Source organism: Rhinatrema bivittatum, chromosome 11 (assembly GCF_901001135.1).
Source record: "Rhinatrema bivittatum chromosome 11, aRhiBiv1.1, whole genome shotgun sequence".
In the NCBI taxonomy this organism is placed as follows: Eukaryota; Metazoa; Chordata; class Amphibia; order Gymnophiona; family Rhinatrematidae; genus Rhinatrema; species Rhinatrema bivittatum.
In genome coordinates this window covers 33,262,774-33,283,751 of record NC_042625.1, presented here as the reverse complement: position 1 = coordinate 33,283,751, position 20,978 = coordinate 33,262,774, and the positions used below count along the sequence as shown (strand labels likewise).

The following is a 20,978-nucleotide window of genomic DNA, read 5'->3' as shown; positions in this document are numbered from 1 at the left end:
GAGAGGGGAAAAGATAGGAAGGGTAGTTAGGGGGATAGGAAAGTTCCCTCCCAGGGGTCCTTGGTGATCTAACACCACTCCTCCATGAAAGGTTAGATTCTTGCCCCTACTATAACTTGCAGTGACTTTGGCTGGAAGAGTCAATGAACTCCAAGCATTCCTCCACTATGCTCTCTATATGCATTTCTTCCACAACAGGGTGGTTCTCCCTACTGACCAAAATTTCTCCCAAAGGTCACAGTACCAGTAATAACAGCGGAAAAAGACCAAATGGTCTATTCAATCTGCCCATCAAGTTTCTTATTGTAGTAACTGTTGCTCTGTGCAGGTTACACCCCCCCCCCCCCTGTTTCTATTAAGGAAGTAACTGCTGTTCCCTGCAGGTTACACCTAAGAATTTGTTAATGATTAGTAATATTTACACTCAAAATCAAGCAACTATCAAACCCATTACAACATTACTGCTAGCAACATTTTAAGGGGTGAGCTGTCTTCATGATGATTCAGACAATGCTGTTTGAATGTGTGTAGCTTTTGGACGTGGTTGTAGAAGCAGTCCTGCGCTTTTTTCCCTAATGTCTGTATATCAGTACCTCTGACCTTAAAAGTCAGGGCCCAGCGTTGGCTGTCATCTGAATCCAATTCCTTTTTTTGCCCTCACCGTCAAAGTGGAGAGCAATGTTGCAGTTGCTTCAATAGTGATAAGGGTAGAAATCCCCATGCCTTCTATTAAGGGTAATAACTGCCACTCTTTGCAGGTTACCCCCTTGCACCCTTTTCTTCATTTCCAACCTCTAGCCTTTAGGGATCAGCAGTGTTTATCCCATGCCCTTTTGAATTTGTTTACTGTTTTCATCCTCACCACTTCTTCCAGAAGGGTCATCTCAACCTTTCAAATCTATCAATCCATTATACTGCCTCCCTTCTTTCCTAGGCCCCAACACATGAGGGCGAAAAAGCCCTGCATACTCTGTACTGCAAAAGGGCTTTACTGTATTACAAAAAATGAACTTAGATGCATTGGAAAACCTCCCAACTGTTCATCTCCTACACTCCCAATTGACTAGGAATAGCGGTTGCTAAATTTACTTTGTCTAACTAGCTGGCCAAGTGCATTTATCACTACTACGCCTTAGCAAGACTGCAGATCACAAGCTTAGTGAAAGCTCAACAAGTGAGAGCCATGGCTGCTTCTGTTGCTCTTCTTTGAGAAGTATAAGCTGCAACTTGGTCTTCCCTTTATGTTGTTAATCACAACTACTGTCTTGAAAACATCTAAGATTGACAGTACATTTGGACAAGCAGTTTTGCAAAGTCTGGTCTCACAGTAGTCCACTCTGCATGGTGATGGCCGAGTTACTTAAACAGTATTCGCTTCACTGAACCCTCAGCTTGGGACTCCCCATATGTAATGGTTAATTCAACTTGCTTATCAACAGCAAAAGCAAGTTTGCTTACTGAAAACAGTGTTTTCTCTAGATAGCAGGATGGAATACCCACCCTCCACCCCAGAGAGTAGATTACCTAGCTAGATTAGCTCTGGTATGGACTAAGGCAACACTTGTACAGGAGCTCTCGTATATGCTCAGTAGAGCTCTACTAGCTTGGAGAGAGAGGTCCGTTCAGTGCTGCTGGATGTCATCACTCACATGTAATGGCTAATTCATCCTACTATCTACGGAAAACACCATTTACAGTAAGCAAACTTGCTATATACACACTTTTGTTGTTATGTTGCCCTATCTAGGGCACCTTACAAAAGCACAGCAGGCTACAGATAAGCATGGTAATTTGACCAGCACATACGGCTCGCGTAAAACGGGCACTCCCTCCTCTCCTAAGGCGCACCCAGCCACCTCTCTTGCGCGCATTGGGGCAGATTTTAAAATCTGCGCGCACGGGGTACATTTGTGCGCTACCTGGCGTGCAGAAATGTACACCTGATTTTATAACATGCGCGTGCTGCTGCGCACATGTTATAAAATCCAGGGTTGGCACAAGCAAGGGGTTGCACACTTGTGCACCTTGCGCGCGCTGAGCCCTAGGGGAGCCCCAATGGCTTTCCCCGTTCCCTCCGAGGCCGCTCCGAAATCGAAGCGGCCTCGGAGGGAACTTTCTTTCCGCTCCCCCCCCCCCCACCTTGTTTTCAATAGTTACGCCTGCCTCTGCCGCTGTGCCGGAGGCCTCTGTCCCGCCCCTGGACCGGCGCTCCACCCACGACCCCACTCCCTTCCCGCCCCTTTTTCAAAGCCCCGGGACATACGCACGTCCCAGGGCATGCGAGCGTCACCGAGCCTATGCAAAATAGACTCGGCGTGCGCAGGAGCAGGTTTTTGGGGTTACGCGCATAACCCTTTGAAAATCTACCCCATTATGCATTATTTAAATGAAGGGTCTCACTAAAAAATACATGCTGGAGATAAATTGTGCATCCCTAGCGTGTCCATGGCATCTGGTGCCCAGAAGCTGTGCGCCGGTTAGGAAAACAGACGCTCAATGGGTGTCCATTTCCCTAACCTGACCACCAGCAATATTTTTTTTTGTTCATGCTGCTTCCTCTAGAACTACAGAAAACCAATATTTTGGGCTTTTTTGTGGCTTTGTGGAGGGTTGTTTTTTTTTTTTTTAGATGGCTTGACGCGTGTAAGACTTAACACCAGCCCTGGGGTTGGTGTTAAATTTTCCATGTTAAGAAGTGCGCATTAGGCGCATGGTGATTTTTTTTTTTGCATCGGGGGGTAATAGCTAATAGCCTCATCTACATACATATACATGTGTTGAGCGCTGTTAGCTATGTGCTGGTTTGGACGCACGTTTTGAACACACTAATCCCCTTATTGCATCTAGTGTTAGCCTATCACATTCAAAATGTGTGTCCAAGAGCTCCTTAGCCTGTGCTCTAGGCTCAGCGCACGATCTAGCATTGACCTGAAAGTGTAGATTGAGATGGCTAGTGATGAGACAGGGAGGTTCTGGACTTGATAAGTTCTGAGCCTGGATGGGTGTGCCTCAGAGTAATAGGCTTATGCATTCTGAGCATCTAAAATATAGACACTTGAATTGCCCTTTCTAAAAACAGTCCCCTTTAAGGGCATGTATTGCCATAGCCATTGAGAGAATTTCATTTTATGCCTCCCTATTCTATTAAGGTTTATAATTCTAACTGATATTAAGATTAAAAAACAAATTCTCATATAAGGGAAAAATGGCTTTCATAGTCATGCAAGAGTTAATGTGTAATTTTTTTTTTATTTTTATTTTTTTTTTTTTTTATTAATCAACTAATCCTGCTTTGCTTGTGGATAAATGCCTTAACATTTAGTTTGCTGTTAGAAATGCTTGGCTGTCTTTGCATAATTTGGTCCATCTTCTTGCAGCTATATACCATGCTCAGAAAGAATACATGTGGCAGTAACCGAGATGGCAGCTCTCTTCCCAAAAGTAAGTTTCGGCAAACGTTTTTGTAACCTTTTTTTTTTTTGTTTGTTTGTTTTAGTGTCAAGCCACCGATAGCATTGTATGCAAGACATGAGTTTCATTCCCAAACCTGGTTTCTCTTCCATAGTCTGGCAGTCACCTATACAGTGGTGTTGAAGGGATGTAATTCCATTCTGAAAGAGTAACACTCATGGGGTGGAATTCAGAGCGTATGTGTACTGGGTTTCTGGCCCCTTTCTGAGCACTGTCGTTGCATTGACTAGGTTATAAGAGGGCAGGGGGTAGAGGGGAGAAAAACTGCTAGGGGGCGCTACAAGTGAAGGCTTATGGAATCCTAGTCTTGGTAAGGGTCAGTTCCAACTGAGTCTGAAGCCCAAAGGAGGAGGAGGAATCTGTTGGGACAAGCCTCCCCACCACCCACCGTCCCCTTAAAAAAAAAAAAAAAAAAGAACTGCAACCTGAAAGCTATTTGATCTAAACTTCTTAAGGATTATTGAAAATCAGCAAACATTCTGTTGTCCTGAGCATGTCACCTGAATATAAAGTGATGCATATTACAGAAGACTGTGTGACAGTATAGGTCCAATGATCTTGCCTTCTGCCATTTCCATTCAGAAGTCCTGATTTAGCCACAAACTTTGCCTTTAAGAGGGCGTAGACTCCATCTCATAGTAGTGTACCCTAATGGCTGAAAAAGGAGACCATTTGTCTTTCAAAGCAATCATTCTGCTATAATGGCTTTAGGATTCTATTGTGAAGGAATGGGCATATTAAGGTTCCTGCTATCTCCTTCAAACCCTTCAGCTCTGTACTGAAATCAGTGCTTTCTCATGGAGCAAAGTGAAGGTGGGCAACCAGAAAGACAGTTGAGGGTTATATGAAATAAGTGATGTCAGGTTTGTCATAAAAAGGACCTCTTAAGTTATTCGAAATAATGCCTTTATTCATACTTGCTGTACTCTCTCCATATCCTTTTTTTTTTTTAAGAAACCCAAGTCTGAGATGGTGAGGACGTCACTACGGCTGCTGACATCTAGTGCCTACAGACTCCAATCAGAATGCAAGAAAACAATTCCTGTGGAATCTAGTGCTGCAGCTGACATACAGCTGGTTACGCAGCAAGTTATTCAGTGTGCATATGATATTGCCAAGGCTGCCAAGCAATTGGTTACTATAACAACCAAAGAAAACAACAACTGAGTCAGTTTATTCTCTTTTGTAGAGGGTTTGTTTTTTTTTATTGGGAAGGTCAAATTTAGACCTCCAGTTTTTTACAAAAATGTAAAATAGCTGGTTACATTTTTTAAACTATCAGTATTACTTTTGCATGTTTTCCTAAGCAATTTTTCAGCAATTAGCTTAACCCATTGCCTTATTTTGTACTTTGGATCTGACAGTATGGATGCTAAATTCTAATCTGTTACAAGCACACATTAAGCCAGTGTTGTGTGCATTCAGAAAAACGTTGCTATGTTTGCTCCAAGGCATTTCCCTGCTTCTCTGTGGTGAATAGTAAAGCAACATTTTTCTCTCCTTGTGGCCTGGAGAAGACTAGTCTTTTTCTGCTCATGTGCCTGTAGAAAACATTTCTTCATTACACAAATGTTTTATTGTTCCAGTGCAAATTTTAATAATTGCTGATATCCCTATGTATTGTTAATCATGGTGTTTGCATATGTCTATATATGTGTGTGTATGTGTGTATATTGACAAATCCAGAACTGCTTATAGACACAAAATATATACACACACACACACACCACACGCACAACTGCTTTGGAAAGAAGCATGCATTGAGACACTGCAGTATTTTTAGCTGGTACCACACAATAAGGCTGTTAGTGGTATGGCATTTTGATTATTGCTATTTAAAATATACATCATGCATTTGTAATGTGCAAGAACAGCAGCAATCATATTGCAAGTTACATCAGTGAAAGCTTATTTGACCTGAAGTGTTCATTAGCTGTGTCCGTCGTCATTACTTGTATTTGGCCACCAATCCAGAGGTTGAGAGGTGGTGTTTGAGTAATGATGTAAATAGTTGGACACTGGTTTTAATAATTTAGTAGCAGTCTGGTTTCAGTAGAACTTGTCTCACTGTCCCAAAGCTGCTTTAGCAGTTCATTGTTGCCTGAGGAGTCATGTAGTCTGTCTACGACATTTAAAAGCAATCTGTACATTCTATGGTATTTCAAAACTGAAAATTGTCACTGCAGAATTCTACTAAAAAGTCAGTTTTTGAAATCTGTTAAGGTGTAGTATCAATTTTTCCATTATTTTCAGTTGAACAATCCACTTCTACCTTTCAGTAAACAGTAGGCATCCACCATCAGGCTCATCTCTTCTGCCCATTTTTGAAGAATCCTCTGGGCCTTTTCCATGTTTTGGAAGTTTGATAGTATTTATGTGCAGCCCCTGTGCTTTTTACTGAGAGAGGGTACTTGTTGCCTGGAATAACCTACCAGCAAAGGTTATATGGCAACCAAAATGAGGGAATTTAAAAAATGTTTGGGGGACACACAGAGCAAACTAGTAAAGGACTGATGGTAGAAGAAAAGCGAGAGGAGAACACATGGGACAGTGTTTGGTGAGCACAGGGTTGAGTGGGAGACTTGGGGAAGGGGAGTTTGGTATAAGAAATTTTTTAAAAAGTATATGCTTTTTTACCCAAAGTGGTAGAAAATCAGTGAGTGACTCACCCTGGGCAGACTGTATGGGCCAAATGATCTTTATCTGCCATTGTTTACTAAGTTAAAGGTGAATTCTAAAATCATGCCAAGATCAGGAGATGTGCGCACATGTAGGACATGGCGCATGGCCACCCAATTTTAAAAGCCGCCTACATTCACACACACCTCCCAATATGCAAATATCTCACTTTGAATGAAAAAGGGGCATGGTGTGGATGGGGCATGGGCGTTCCACGATGGGTCCAAGAGATGTGCGTGCACCCAGGTCCAGTGCCGAGTAACTTTATTTCTGCTATGGAAGAGGTGTAATTAAAAAAAATAAATACAGGCATCTTTGAGGAGTCGGTAACTGGGGGAGTGCAATCTAAAGAACCATTGGTATTGGGAGGACCTAGCGCTAGACTGGACAAACTGGTCATGGCATGGCTGCACACCGGGTTCTAAAATTCCATTTGTGTGGCTGAAACCCGTCTTTGTGCGGCTGCACACACCCACTTGCAAAATTATGTGCACACATGTGCACCGGGGCTATTTTATAACATACACTCACAGGTTATAAAATTGTCGCATCTCTGGGTGTGCGCCAACACAAGCGTGTACATGCACTTATGCGCCCTTTTGAAAGTTACTCTCCCTGCGTTCCACCACCCCAACTCCCCATCCTCTGTTTTTGTTAGAAAGCTGTTCAATGAATCCACCACTAGTTTCATGAAAACAATTTTCTCCTAGGACAAGCAGGATGGTAGTCCTCACATATGGGTGACATCAGATGGAGCCTGGCCCAGAAAACATTTTTCAAAGTTTCTAGAAACTTTGACTGGCACAATGAGCGTGCCCAGTATGCCCATAACCACACATCCATGCAGGGGTCCCTCTTCAATCTCTTCTTTTCCGCAGAGGTGTTGTCTCGCAGATATGGAGCTCACACTGTTTTGTTTTGGGTTTTTTTTTTGTTTGGTTGGTTTTTTTTAGGAAAACTACCACAATTGTGTTTCTTCGTTTTTTTTTCCCGTGCTGGGTCCTTCTCTCTCCTACTGGCCTTAGAGGGTGTCGCAGTGAGTTGTTTCTTCTTGTGTGGTCAATTCCAATGGTGCTTGTCCCTGGTAGCCGCTGGCCATCGACCGTGCTGTTACTTTTTGAAATGGCGTCCAGTTTTTCCTGGGCCATGTCCATTTCAGACCCTAATGAGGTCTGTATCTTGTGCCCGGGGATATCGAAGCCGGAGGCCCGAGGCGGTCCCCACCGATTCCGGTGCCAAACACTGGTCTCCCTTGGGGCTCCGAGGATGTCCAGGTCATGCCGCCGCCTCCTCCTCAGACTATCCTTTCTTCGGCAGCATTTGAGGAGGAATTAGAGTGCAGAGTGCAGTTGGCTGTCAGACGAGCCCTACAAGGCATCAAGCTGACGTCCTCATTGGGACTGCCACCAGTGGTGAAGCCTGCACAGTCAGTGTTGGCACAGTTACTAGAGTGCTTGGACTTGCTCCTCGGTGCGCTGCCAATGCTCCGGGTGCCCTCGAAGCCCTGGGGAGCACCAATGCTGCCCCCAACGGAGTCCATTCCCATTGCCAATTCCTCAGAAGAGGGTGGGCCATCGGGACCAATGGCTCCGCTTTTGCAACCACTCCTGCGGCCGGTGATGCAAGGGCCCCTACCGTGTCCCTCGAAGCCCCCTGGGCTCTTGGTGCCTCAGGGCAAGGGCATAGTATGGACTCCCTGACTGGTGTCCCTGGGTGACTTGAGTGATGAGGATGTCCCGTATGACCCGTGGGGCGATGACGCATCCAAGGGCTCAGAGGACCTGCCCTGTGAGTCGTCGCTTCTGGAGGAGAGCAGTTTATCACCTCCCGAAGAGCTGACATTTTCAGGCTTTGTACCAGTCATGGCAGAATCTGTCCTGTTACAGCTCCTGACAGAGGAGAACTCCGGGCCCAAGATGCTAGAGATCCTCCAGTTTGTGGATGTGCCCAAGGAGATGGTGGCTGTCCCGGTTCATGATGTTTTTAAGGACTTGTTCGTCCAGTTCTGGGAACACCCCATTTCGGTACCCCTAGTGAACAGGAAGACCAATGCGGTGTATCTGGTTCATCCCCCCAAGGGGTTTGAGAGATGTCAGCTCCCACACCAGTCTGTGGTGGTGGAGTCTGCCCTGAAAAAAAGTGAAGCATTCTCGAACACATGCCTCAGCTCTCCTGGGCTGAGAACACAGGGCCCTGGATGCCCTAAGGAGGAAAGTCTTCCAGGGCTCCATGCTGGTGGCTCGTATTGCTTGCTGTCAGCTATATATGAGCCAATATTCCAGGAATCTCTGGAAGCAAGTCCAGGATCTGGTTGAGCACCTACCTCAGCAACTGCAGAGAGACTTCCTTAAGGTGGTTCAGCTGGGTTTGGAGTGTGACAAGTATGAGGTCCGGTCCTCATATGATGTCTTTTAGACAGCAGCGAGGGTGGCAGTGCCTGGCATCAGTACCCGCCATATGGCTCAGCTCCGCACCTCTGTCCGGAGGTTCAGGAGTGGCTTACAGATCTGCCCTGTATCGGAGAGAAACTCTTCGGTGACAAGATTATGTAGGCAGTAGCGCAGCTGAAGGATCATCATGAGACATTCCAGCATCTCTCGCCAGCACCTCAGACCAACAGACCTCAGGCAAGAAGTCCTCACGGCAAGGGCCTAGGTGCCCTTTTTACTGTCCGAGGAGGTACTACCCTCTGGCAGCCCGTGTGAGGTCTCAACAGGCCAGCCCAAGAGCTCGCCCTCGGCAAACACAAGTTCCTAGGCCTCAGCCGGTGCCCAAACAATGCCCTGCCACGGGGTTTCGACTGGCTGCAAGGGAGTGTAAGTCAGTCTCCAATGCCCTCGACGACAGACCCTCCGGTTGGAGATCAGCTTCGGTTCTTTGCCCCTGTCCATCGTTCAGCGGGGTAAAGGTTAAATTTCTAGGGTGTCCTGCCAGATTCTCCCCTGTGCCACACTTGGGGCTTCTCAGCGAATCAAGAAATACTTTTGAAGGAGCTCTCCACCCTTGTAATGGCCAGGGCAGTTGAATCCATCCTCCCAGGACAACATGAGAGCGGATTTTACTCCACATATTTCCCGATTCCAAAGAGAATAGGGGACTTTCATCCTATTCTGGACTTATGATTTATTATTTTTTTATATACCGTCACATCGGCATAGAGAGAACATACATATAGAATTTAGCTGTTAAGTTTTCTTTAATTTTAATTGTATTTTATTACTTTAATATTCCTAAAAAGTAGTTACTAAAAACATCTAAAATATAAACTACCAAATCAATATAAAAGCTGAATAATAATAAAAGAGATAGAATTAGGCTTATCCAATCGCCTGCTACTCATTTTCTTTATAAGCACATTGAAAAAGCAAGTTTTTAATTCTGCCTTAAATTTCTTCTTATCTACCATTAATCTTAAATATGGTGGTAGTGTGTTCCATAGTTTCGACCCTGCTATTGACATTGCATGTTCCCTCACTTGACTTAGTCGAGCTGATCTGATTGTTGGAATTGTTAAAAGACGTTTGTTTGCTGATCTCAAGTTTTTCTGTGGAACATGCAACCTTGTGGAAAAATGTAACCATTCAGTTCTTTTGCCATGGATTATGTATTGAATTATTCATGCTGTTTTATATTGTATCCAATAATTTATGGGAAGCCAATGTAAAGAGACCAGAACTGGAGTAATATGATCACATCTTTTTTTGCCCGTCAGGACTCTGGCGGCAGAATTCTGTAAGACCTGAAGCAGTCTAATTGTGGATAGCGGTAATCCTAGAAATAGAGTATCGCAATAATCTAGGTTTGCAAATATGAGCGATTGGAGAACAGGTCTATAGTCATATTGTTCTAAAAGCGGATTTAATCTTCTCAAAGTTAATAATTTAAAATATCCGTCTTTCAGTTTAGTGGCAATGTGTTTTCTCAGTCTCAATTCTGTATCTATAATTACTCCAAGGTCACGTGCAAAAAAATGAGTTATTTTTACGTCTTTATCAAGAATCAAGTCAGGAATGGAATTGTAACTGCATTTTCTTTCTAGTAAAATTATTTCGGTTTTATCCATATTTAGAATCAGCTTCAAATGCTGTAACAACTGCTTTATGGCAGTAATGTAAACTTTGATAATCTTAAAAGTGTGTTCAATTGACTCTTCAATGGGCACCAGAAATTGTATATCATCAGCATAGATATAAAACTATAAGCCTAAACCGGCCAGGAGGTGACAGATCGGTAAAACATAAATATTTTAAAAAGTAGCTGACAAGGTAGATCCCTGAGGTACTCCCGTCTGTATTGGAATTTTATCTGAAAAAGAATTTTTAATTTTGACTTGAAAGGATCGATTATTAAGGAATGAAGTGAACCACTTTAAGATTAGGCCTGAAATTCCTATTTCTCTTAGAAGATTGATTAAAATTTCATGGTCAACAGTATCGAATGCAGCAGACAAATCTAAAAGAATTAAAAAATAACTTTGCCCTGTATCAAAACCCCTTAAGACCGTATCAGTTAATGCAATTAAAAGTGTCTCAGTACTAACTAAAATTCTTTCTAAAACCAAACTGATTTGGGAATAAAATGTTACTCTAAAAAATTGTCAAGTTGTTTTTGGATGACTTTTTCTAAACTTTTTGCTATAAAAGACAAATTTGATATAAGTCTAAAATTACTCAATTGAGTAGAATCCAAATTAGGTTTTTTTAGAATAGGTTTAATAATCGCATTTTTTAAGACATCTGGAAAAAATCCTTCACATAAAAAAAGGTTAACTATTTCAGCATTGGCAGGTGCAATTGTATCTGCGATTGTTTTAAGGGCAGAACTGGGTTTCATTTTTTTTATTAGGGATATAATTTCCAGTACGGATATTGCATCAAAGCTGCTCCAATGTATGCCTATTTTAGAGCGCATTTTAACTTCGCTTGGCAGTGACCTTAATATTGGAGTTAAGAATGTCGTGTTTTTGTTTGTTTGTTTGTTTTTTAAGAATAATGCAATTTCATTGCATTTATCTTCTGGCAGACTGTTTTCTTTCTCAGCTTGGTTTTTTGTCAAATTGTTAACAATTGAGAATAGTACTCTAGGATTATATAGGAATTTCTCAATATTTTTCTTATAAAATTCCTTTTTTGCTCCTTCAATTTTTTTATATTGATTTAAAGCTGATCGATATATTCCTAAAGTTTGACGGGTTTGAGCAAATTCCTGAAATAGGAAAAGGTCAAGATGGTCTCGCTTGGCACCCTGTTACCTCTCCTGTGGAGAAGGGGACTGGCTATGCTTCCTTGATCTAAAGAACACCTACGCTCACATTGAAATTTCCCACGCCTTCAGGAAGTACCTGCCGTTCGTGGTGGGTAAGAACCACTTCCAGTACCAAGTGTTGCCATTCAGTCTAGTATCTGCACCCCATCTTTTCACCAAGTGTTTAGCGGTGGGGGTGCTTACTTACGGAGGCTCTAGGTGCAGGTTTTTCCCTACCTGGATGACTGGCTCATCAAGGGTGCTACCGAGGAGGTCTCAGCACTCCACCATTCAAGTACTTGGAGGCCTTGGGTTTTCTGGTTAACTACCTAAAGTCTCAACTGGTCCCATCACCACAGTTGAACTTCATTGGGGCAAGGTTCAACACGGCTCAGACGTTTTTACCCAGAGACCATGCACTCGCCTTAGTGGCCTTGGTGGGAGCAATCTCTGAGTTTCCAAGTCTCAGCGCACTGTATGCTGTGGTTGTTGGGGCACAAGGCGGTGACCGTCCATGTCACTCTTCAGTGGGCCGTCCGATCCCAGTGGCGCCAGGTCACCCAGGACCTTCAAGTGTGCATCCAGGTTTCTCAACCGCTCTGGGTCTCCTTGTCATGGTGGGAGACCCTATCCAACTTGGAGACAGGAGTACCCTTCCAGACCTCCTCTGCTCAAGTTGTGCTCATCACTGATACCTCCCACCTCAGATAGGGTGCCCATGTAGAGGGTCTCTGCATCCAAGGTCGATGGTCTGCTCAGGAAGCACAACATCAGATAAATTTCCTGGAGCTCCAGGCAATCCGATATGCGCTTTGGACGTTTCGGGATCACCTAGCCAACAAGGTGGTCCTCATCCAGACTTGACAATTAGGTGGCAATGTGGTACCTCAAAGAACAGGGAGACATGTGATAGTTCCTCCTGTGCCAGGAGGCAGTCCAAATCTGTTCTTGGGCTCTGACCCAAGGCATCCTGTTCTATGCCATGTACCTTCCAGGGACAGAGTATGTAGTGGCGGACAGCCTAAGTTGCTTGTTCCACCCCCATGAATGGTCTCTAAAGCAGGAGCTGGCGAATTGGATCTCCTATCTTTGGGGAACCCCGGACGTGGATCTGTTCACCTCCCTCTGCAACGGTAACTCTGTTCTGCTCCCTGATCGGGGAGAACAGCAAAATGTCATCAGATGCCTTCATGCACCACTGGAGCAGAGGCCTCCTGTATGCGTATCCTCTGCTTCCAGTAGTGTTGAAGATCCTCTTGAAGCTCCAGAAGGATTAGGGGACCATGATTCTCATCACTCCTTATTGGCCATGGCAGATCTCACCCTGAGGGAGCCGATCAGCCTGGGGACCTCCCCAGACCTTATCACACAGGATTGGGGCAGGCTGTGTCATCCCAACCCTCGAGCCTTATCCCTCACGGTATGGATGTTGAAAAGCTGATTTTACAGCCCTTGGACCTCTCAGATGAAGTGTCCTGGGTCTTGATGGCGTCCAGGAGGCCTTCTACTAGGAAGTCATTATGACCTAAAGTGGAAGAGGTTTTTGCTTGGTGTGAGTCACGGTTTAGACCCGTTCTCTTGCTCCATCCCTAAGCTGCTGGACTACGTTACACCTCTCAGAGCCTGGCCTAAAAAACATCTCAGGGTGCATCTTAGTGCTATTGGGGCTTACCACCAGGAGGTGGATGGTGCGCCCATCTCGATACACCCTATCAATGGGCGCTTCATGCGGGTCTGCTTCAACTGAAGCCTCTCCTGAGGCCCCCCGCAGTGTCCTGGGACCTCAACATAGTCCTGGCCCAGCTTATGAAGGCTCCTTTTGAGCCTCTGCACTCCTGTGACCTAAAGTTCTTGATCTGGAAGGTCGTCTTCCTAATGGCGGTCACCTCTGCGCACAGAGTCAGCGAACTTCAGGCTTTAGTGTCATACTCACACAAAGTTCTTCCACGATAGAGTGGTTCTGCGTACACATCCTAAGTTCTTGCCGAAGGTGGTAACTGATTTCCATCTGAACCATTCCATCGTCTTACATACCTTTTTTCCAAAGCCCCATTTGCACCAAGGCAAAAGGGCTCTTCACAGCCTGGATTGCAAGAGAGCCTTAGCTTTTACCTGGAATGGACGGCAGGTCACAGGCAATCCCTGCAACTCTCTCTCTCTTTTGACAGAAACTGATTGGGAGTTGCAGTATCCAAGCAAATCTTGTCCAACTGGCTGATGGATTGCATCTTTCTGCTATATGCAGGCAGGACTGCAGCTGGGGGGGCCATGTCAAGGCTCATTCTGTTTGAGCCATGGCAGTTTCGGTGGCCCACTTATGGGTGGTCCCCATGTATGAAATCTGCAAGGCTGCAACATGGAGTTCCCTTCACACCTTTGCTCACACTACTATCTGGCCGATGCAATAGAGGTTTTGGCCAGTCTGTCCTCCAAAATCTCAGATATAAAACCCAACTCTTCCTGCCTCAGGCCCATTGTTCGGATTCAGGCTGATTCCCTGTTGCCAATAACACCTCGGTTGCTGTGTCTGTTGGTCTCCTTCTTTGGGAACAGCCTACAGCTAGATATTCACCCATATATTGAGGACTACCATCTTGCTTGGCCTAGGAGAAAGCAGAGTTGCTTATCTGTAACAGGTGTTCTCCTAGGACAGCAGGATGTTAGTCCTCAGGAAACCCACCTGCCACCCTGCAGAGTTGGGTTTCTCCTAGTTTATTTTGATTTTTTCATAACTATGTATTACGAGACTGAAGAGGGACCTTGCATGGACGCATGGTTAGTGTGCCAAAGTTTATTGAAACTTTGACAATAGTTTTCCGTGCCAGGCCCCATCAGATGATGTCACCCATATGTGAGGACTAACATCCTGCTGTCCTAGGAGAACACCTGTTACAGGTAAGCAACTTTGCTTTCTGTACATTGTTCCTGAGCCTATTTCTTTTCAGCCCTTTCTCATGATTCCTAGTTCAAAAACCTCTCTTCTACAAAAAATGCTGCTATTCTACATTTGATGTACTTGAATGTCTTTGCCATGATGTACCTTTCCTCATCCTCCACAAAAGTATTCATATTTAGGATCTTAAGTCTTGCCACATCGATCTTGTGATGGACTTGTGGATGTCCTCAAAACTGGACATAATATTCAATGGAAACTTATGTAACTAATACTGTTTTAAGCTGCCCTTCCAGGGAAGCAGTATCCAAAATTACTTTTCATGGCACTGATCTTCTTGGCTCATTATGTCATGCCAACAGTTTATAGACCCATCAGATGCCATATGTGTGAAAGAATTTGTGACTTTTAATATCAGGTCTTCATACAGATTCAGTGTAAATGCAAAGGAGCTGTTTAAAGAATTTAAAAAATGACTTGTACAGAAAATTTGGGGTACAGGATGAATATTACTTGTCATGTATATTTATGAAATACTGCACATTATACAGAGGATACAGTTTTCTTTGGTCATCTTCTAATCCATTTTTGGTAGTGCTTTTTTTTTCCCCTTTCCTACATATTTTCTGGTCTTCCTAGATGCTGAATTCCATCTTCCTTTATAATGTATGATATGAGAATAAAAATGTTTACAGCTGTACCTTGTGTATTGGAGACGTTTAGGTACGATACATACTAGATCAATAAAACTGTTTTAGGAAATACTTTATCAAATCCAGTTAATGAAAATCTCTTCTGAGCCATCTATAGGAATGGGTCATAAAAGGTAAACAGTTTGCATGTTGAATAACTGAAATGACACAACAGTAACTAATCAGGGTCATAGATCACTTTGTTTGCTAACAGGAGCAGGATTTCTAGTTGTGAGCAAAATGCCACTTGCAAAAGCAGCACCGTTTTTTTCCAGCTGATATATGCAACATTTTTTAAAGGGTGAAACTGAAAGATATTAAGATTTTTCCAAACTGCCTGGATGTTGCATTTCATATGCAAATCCTACATCATTTTTGGCTGTAGATTTAGCAGAGGTCATTAACATATGTTGTAAATCCTTGGGTTTTTTTCCTTCCACACACACACACAATGCTCCTTAAAACCAATTTTGTACCAGAAGCTGTTTAAAAAACTATAATGCATGTGCTCGATCCATTTTCTCCTCCTTCCTATGAATTTAAGTTGTAAAGAATTAATAAGAACTACTCAACATGGTAGGTGACAGGTGGGGCTGGCCAAATCTGGGTTTTAAATATGTGGAACAGAGCAGGCAATGTGGACACCAAAAGAACTCCTAGCTACAAGAATTGTAGAGAATTCTCAAGCCCCCACCCGTCCTCTTCTCCCTTCCGTCTCTGTCCCCCAGCTCATCCACACCGCACGGTTTCTCCTTATCCCTTCTTACCATGTATTTTCCCTCCCTGTGCTTTTTTTCTTTTCCGTCTCCCTTCAGCCAGCCCAAGTTTGTAATGTTGGCTTCAAGGAGCTTGAGATGGAGGGATGTTTTACAGCTGGCAGTCACCCCCCTAACGCTCCAAAACATTGTGCTGAAAATGGCATTTGGTATTTGATTCATTTAAGCTGTAGCACAGCACACTTGTTAGGTATTACACGCTCTTAATTTTTAAATATTAAGAATTGCATAGAAAATACGTAATATAGTTTAATGCTGCACAGTGTCATATTACAATAATTACACTAACAATGTTTTCCTATATCCTGGCTGGGGGATTTTTTTATCACATCTTGCAATCTGTTCTTTTTAGTTTTCTTCCTTATGTCTCCATCTTTCTTGCCCACATAATCCTCTCATTTCTTTTTGCTTTTTTCCACCTCTTTCACTTTCCAGTATCTCTTCTGTTCTCCCTACCCAGCTCTTGCCCTTCCTTCTCTTCCCACTTCATTCATTCTCAGCCTCTTGTTTGCCTTTCCCACCCCTTCCTGTCTTTCACCTTCATCTCTCCCAACCTCCTCTAAGCCCTCTATCTTCCTCTTAAGTCTTCTGTTCTTATTAGACCCCTCCCAGTCTTCATTTTCCTGCATCCCCTCTGTCCCACTTCATTTCCTTTTTCTCAGTATCTCCCTCTTCCACCATTATCTCCATTGCTCTCTGCTCCCATCTCTCCACCTTCTATCCTACTTCCCAACCTGTTTTAATGGTTTTTGGTACTTGTTATATGTATTACATTTTCTAAACAGTGCGGAAGTGCCGTGATATTGCCGGATTCTGCAATTGACAGTCAAGAATTGGAATTTAGAGAGCATTTGTATGAAAAGAACAAATTGAGCAAACAAATAAACTGCATTTAGGGCCTAAATTTGACATGGCTAAAAGGTCTGATACACTACTACTTAACCAATAAATCTTGCAAATTCAGGTGCTGTGGGTTTGTTTTTTTGTGGCAACTAAAAGCCCTGACCTGCACTATCAGAAGTAAACCTGCACTGTTAAATCTTTTCCTTGGTGTTAATAACATGTAGTTTTGCCCCAGGCCAAAACTGCAGCTCATTGAAAGGGTGTGGAATACCTTAAATGTAAACGTACCGCACTACACAGGAAGGCAGACAGCCAACTGAATGTCCATGCTGCTGACTTTCACAGCAGGTAGCAAAGATGTTCCCTTAGAAATCATTTGAATCCGCCCCTGCAGTCCTAAATGTTTCTAAGTCGCTGTTTGTTAGCCTGAAACAAGAGCTATTTATGGCTTTTCAATAGCTGCTTAAATTAAACATTTCCTCTGTGGATTAGGGCGATCAACGTTTTGAGAGACTTTGCCTATTTTTCAGACTTTGTACGGTCATATTACTGAACAAGGGAGCGCTTTTGCTATGGGATCACCTGCAAAGATGCACTCTCAGTTTGGGTGAAAAGCAGCTATTTCCACCTAAAGAGCCGTCTTAATTTATAATCCAAAGAACTGAAAGCCACCAAAGTAGAGGAAGTTGGAGCCAAACACAACCATTCTTTTGCATAATCTGGACCATAAATGCAAAATGTCCCAACTAATTAAAATCCCAGATTAGGAGTGGCAGTTACAACCCTAAACAGCTGCTGGGCAGGCTGGCTGGGCCATGTTGGTCTTTATCTGGAATGTATTATGTTACTGTAGACCTGTATTTTGTCTCTGCTAAGAAAGTATTGGGCTTTCCAGCATCTGTTTGCCTTTACCATGATTGCCTTTACCCCCTCCCCCCCCCCAAAAAAAACCAAAACTTCATAGGAAACGCCAGAATTTGTATTTATCGTGGTCATTTGTATTGTACTTCTCATTTAACCTTTAATCTGTACATTGTTTTACTGTAAAATAATTGTACAACTAAGTAATGTAAAATTGGTTGCTTGCCAGTTATGCAATAAATAGGCTTCAAATGATTGTATTCTCTCAGTGAATGCTTTCTTCATACATTGTTCTAGCAAAATTGATTTCACAATAGCCAGGCTAGAGCCAGATTGACCAGATTTCCTCTAGGACTAGCAGGATGGTACCCCTCATGTGAGTGACATCATCAGATGGAGCCCGGCATGGAAAACTTTGATTGGTAGACTGAGCATGCGCAGCCTGCAGCTATCCACATGAGGTCCCCCTTCAATCTCTTCTTTTGCTTGGAGCTAGTGCCTCGCAGTTGTGGAGCTTGTACTCGTTTTATCCTTTGGGAAATCTTAAATTCGAGTTTTCTTCTCGTTTCTCCCATGCTGGGTCCCTTGATTTCTCCCGGTCCTAGTTAGAGATGTTGCAGTAAGTAAATTGCGTTCTTTGCAGTCAATTACCGATGATGCTGTACCCCGATGGCAGCTGGCTATTGACCGCTCTGCGGTTATTTTTCTCTATGGCTTCCTACAGGTTCCGCCGCTGTCCCCAGTGCCCTCAGACCATGTCCATCATAGACACACACACCCACCCCACAAGGTCTGCATCTCATACCTGCGTCTCGCACATTGTGCGTGGCTGTTTTTTTCCTCAGATGACCCACAACGGTCATCGAGCACACCTGGATAAAATGGACAAGTTATTTGACACCAGGAAGTCTGATCCCTCAGCCTCATTGACACCTCACAGCAAGGAAGACCCCAGAGGTATCTGATCAGTCTTGTCCTCTCCTTCACCAATTCACCAGCTGGAGCTAGGTGCTGGGGATTGTGCCATTTCTTCCCTCTCTAGGTCTGGATCATCTCCATCATCCTCGGCACTGGGGAAAGACCGGGCGGAGCACTGGGTGAAACCCAGGAAGCACCGGCATCTGTCACCTTCCTCTTATGGCTCCAAGCTCAGGATGGTGCCTGCTTCATCAGTGATGCCCTCAAAGCAGCCCCATACTGTCGAGGCATCGCCGCTAAGGGCCCGAGGCAAACCCCACTGGTATTTGGTGATGGATACCGGTTCCCCTCATGGCTCTGAGGGATACCAGGTTACGCTACCGCCTCCTCCTCAAGCTGTACTGTCAGACACAGCATTCGAGAAGGAGTTGGAGCACAGGATGTGCCTAGTGGTAGGACGAGCCCTCCAGTATATCGAGTCGCTGGCCCCTTGATGCCCCCGAGGCCTGTGGTGCTGTCTGTGCCTGCAGGGCTATCAGCACCCTGGCCCAGGACTGTGCCCCAGGCTCCCCTGCTGCTGTCGCTGGGGAGTGAGGCTGACACATCTTACAACCCATGGGAAGATAAGGCTTCCGTCTCTTCCTCTGAGAACGCTTTTGGAACCCTCTCCTCCAGAGGAGAGGTGCCGTTCCCCTCCAGAGGACCTGACCTTTGCAGGTTTTGTGAGGGTGATGGTGGAGTAGGTCCTCTTCCAGCTCCTCACTAAGGAAGATTCCAGGCCCAAGAGGATGGAGATCATTCAGTTTGTGGACGCTGCTAAGGAAGTAATTGCCATTCCAGTCTACAATATCTTTAAGGACTTGGTTGGGAGGCTCTGGGACCATCTCATCTTTGTCTCTCCAGTATAAAGGAAGACAGACGCAGTATATACCTAGTTCAACCATATACAAGTTACGACAGGTGCCACCTTCCACACCAGTCTGTGGTCGTGGTGGAATACACTCTTAAAAAAAAAAAAAAAAAAAGCAAAATGTCTTGCACCCATGCCTCCATTCCCCCAGGCCATGAGCACAAGGCTGTGGATACCCTAGGCCATAAGGTATTACAGGGATCTATAGTGGTTGCCTGGATTGTTTGTTACCAACTATATATGGGCCAATATTCCAGGAACCTCTAAGCAGGTGCAGGAGTTAGTGGACCGCCTCCCTCAACTCAACAAGGACTTCCTGAAAGTTGTGCAGCAGGGATTGGAATGCAATTAGCATAAAGGTTGATCCGCATATAATGTCTTTGAGACAGCGACAAGAGTGGCCGTAGGAGGCATTGGGGCTCGTATGACATGGCTAAGGGCATCCGACCTCTGGCCTGAAGTATAAGACTGTATTGCGAACCTGCCTTGCACCGAAGAGAATCTCTTCTGTGACAAAATCAAGGAGGCAGTAGCGCAACTCAAAGACCAGCATGAGACCTTGCAGTATCTCCCGGCTAGCACCTCTGACCCTTCAGTCCTCTGGTAAAAAGTCCTTGAGGTAAGGACCTCGATAATCATTTTACCAACCAAAGAAGTACTATCCTCCGGCAGGGAGGGTGTAGCCTCAAAGGGCCGCTCCGAGGTCCCATCCTAAGCAACCATGTGTTGGCAGGACTCAGCCACTGCCACAACAGACCCCTGTCATGAGTTTTTGACTGGCTGCGAGGGGGTTTAAGCCAGGCAACAATACAGCCAGTGGGGGGCCTTCCAGTCAGAGGTTGACGCTGCCTTTGCGGATTGTTGGAGAGCCTCACCTTGGACCCATGGGTCCTCTCTATCATCCACCAGGGCTACAGGTTGCGCTTCCAGGAAATCCCACTGCACTCTCCACCATGCCACTTTTCTAGAGATTGGGAAATACTTCTCAAAGAGCTGTCTGCCCTCATAATGGCCAGAGCTGTCAAACCAGTTCCTTCCCATCAATGGAGAAGTGGCTTCTATGTGAGGTATTTCCTCATCCCAAACAGAACAGGTGGCCTTTGCCTGATTTTGGACGAGGTAAGAACAAATTCCTCACCTGAGAAAAGTTAAAGATGGTCTCAATGGGTGCTCTTACTCCCCTCCTACCTCAAGGAAACTGGATTTGCTCCCTCGATCTACAGAATGCCTATGCTTACATAGACCCATCAAACTCACATATAAAGTGTCTGTGTGTTATATATTCTATAAAATGTTGAATTCTTAGGGAAAGTACTCTTCAGTGTCTCTAAATACTGCTCATAATCACTTGGCTTATTGTCGAAAAATTTTTAAGGGGGAAGTGGAATGTTTCATAAGTTTTTAAGGCATTACTGGCTTGTAATGCCTTATGACAGTTTAATCAAACTTTCCACCACCTTGGTACGCTGATATATCAGCGTACCAAGACACCCTGCTGGCCCACCCCATTAAATCCACATTAAGGAAGAGAGCCCTTTCCACATCGCGACCTATGCAATGGAACTCCCTCCCTCCCCTGAGGAGAAGGAAGCTGATGGAACAATTATGACTTTAAGAAAAGACTAAAGACATGGCTATTCACCAAAGCCTATGCACAACTCTGATGACCTTTTGGAACATTTCAGGCAGCG

At 44.4% G+C, this 20,978-nt stretch overlaps 1 protein-coding gene across 9 annotated transcripts in view; it reads left to right on the top strand.

The window, feature by feature from the left end:
• The window catches only part of GIT2 (GIT ArfGAP 2), a 215,391-nt gene extending 197,676 nt beyond the window's left edge, over positions 1-17,715 (top strand). For 8 of the 9 annotated variants that reach the window (XM_029571954.1, XM_029571953.1, XM_029571960.1 and 5 more), the window contains 2 exons: positions 3,378-3,441; positions 4,426-17,715. In XM_029571954.1, the coding sequence (XP_029427814.1) occupies positions 3,378-3,441; positions 4,426-4,638 (277 nt within the window). In that variant the 3' untranslated portion in view covers positions 4,639-17,715. The remainder of the gene's footprint in view (positions 1-3,377; positions 3,442-4,425) is intronic. The other variant, XM_029571957.1, reaches the window with a different exon arrangement.
• Positions 17,716-20,978: the final 3,263 nt, after the last annotated feature.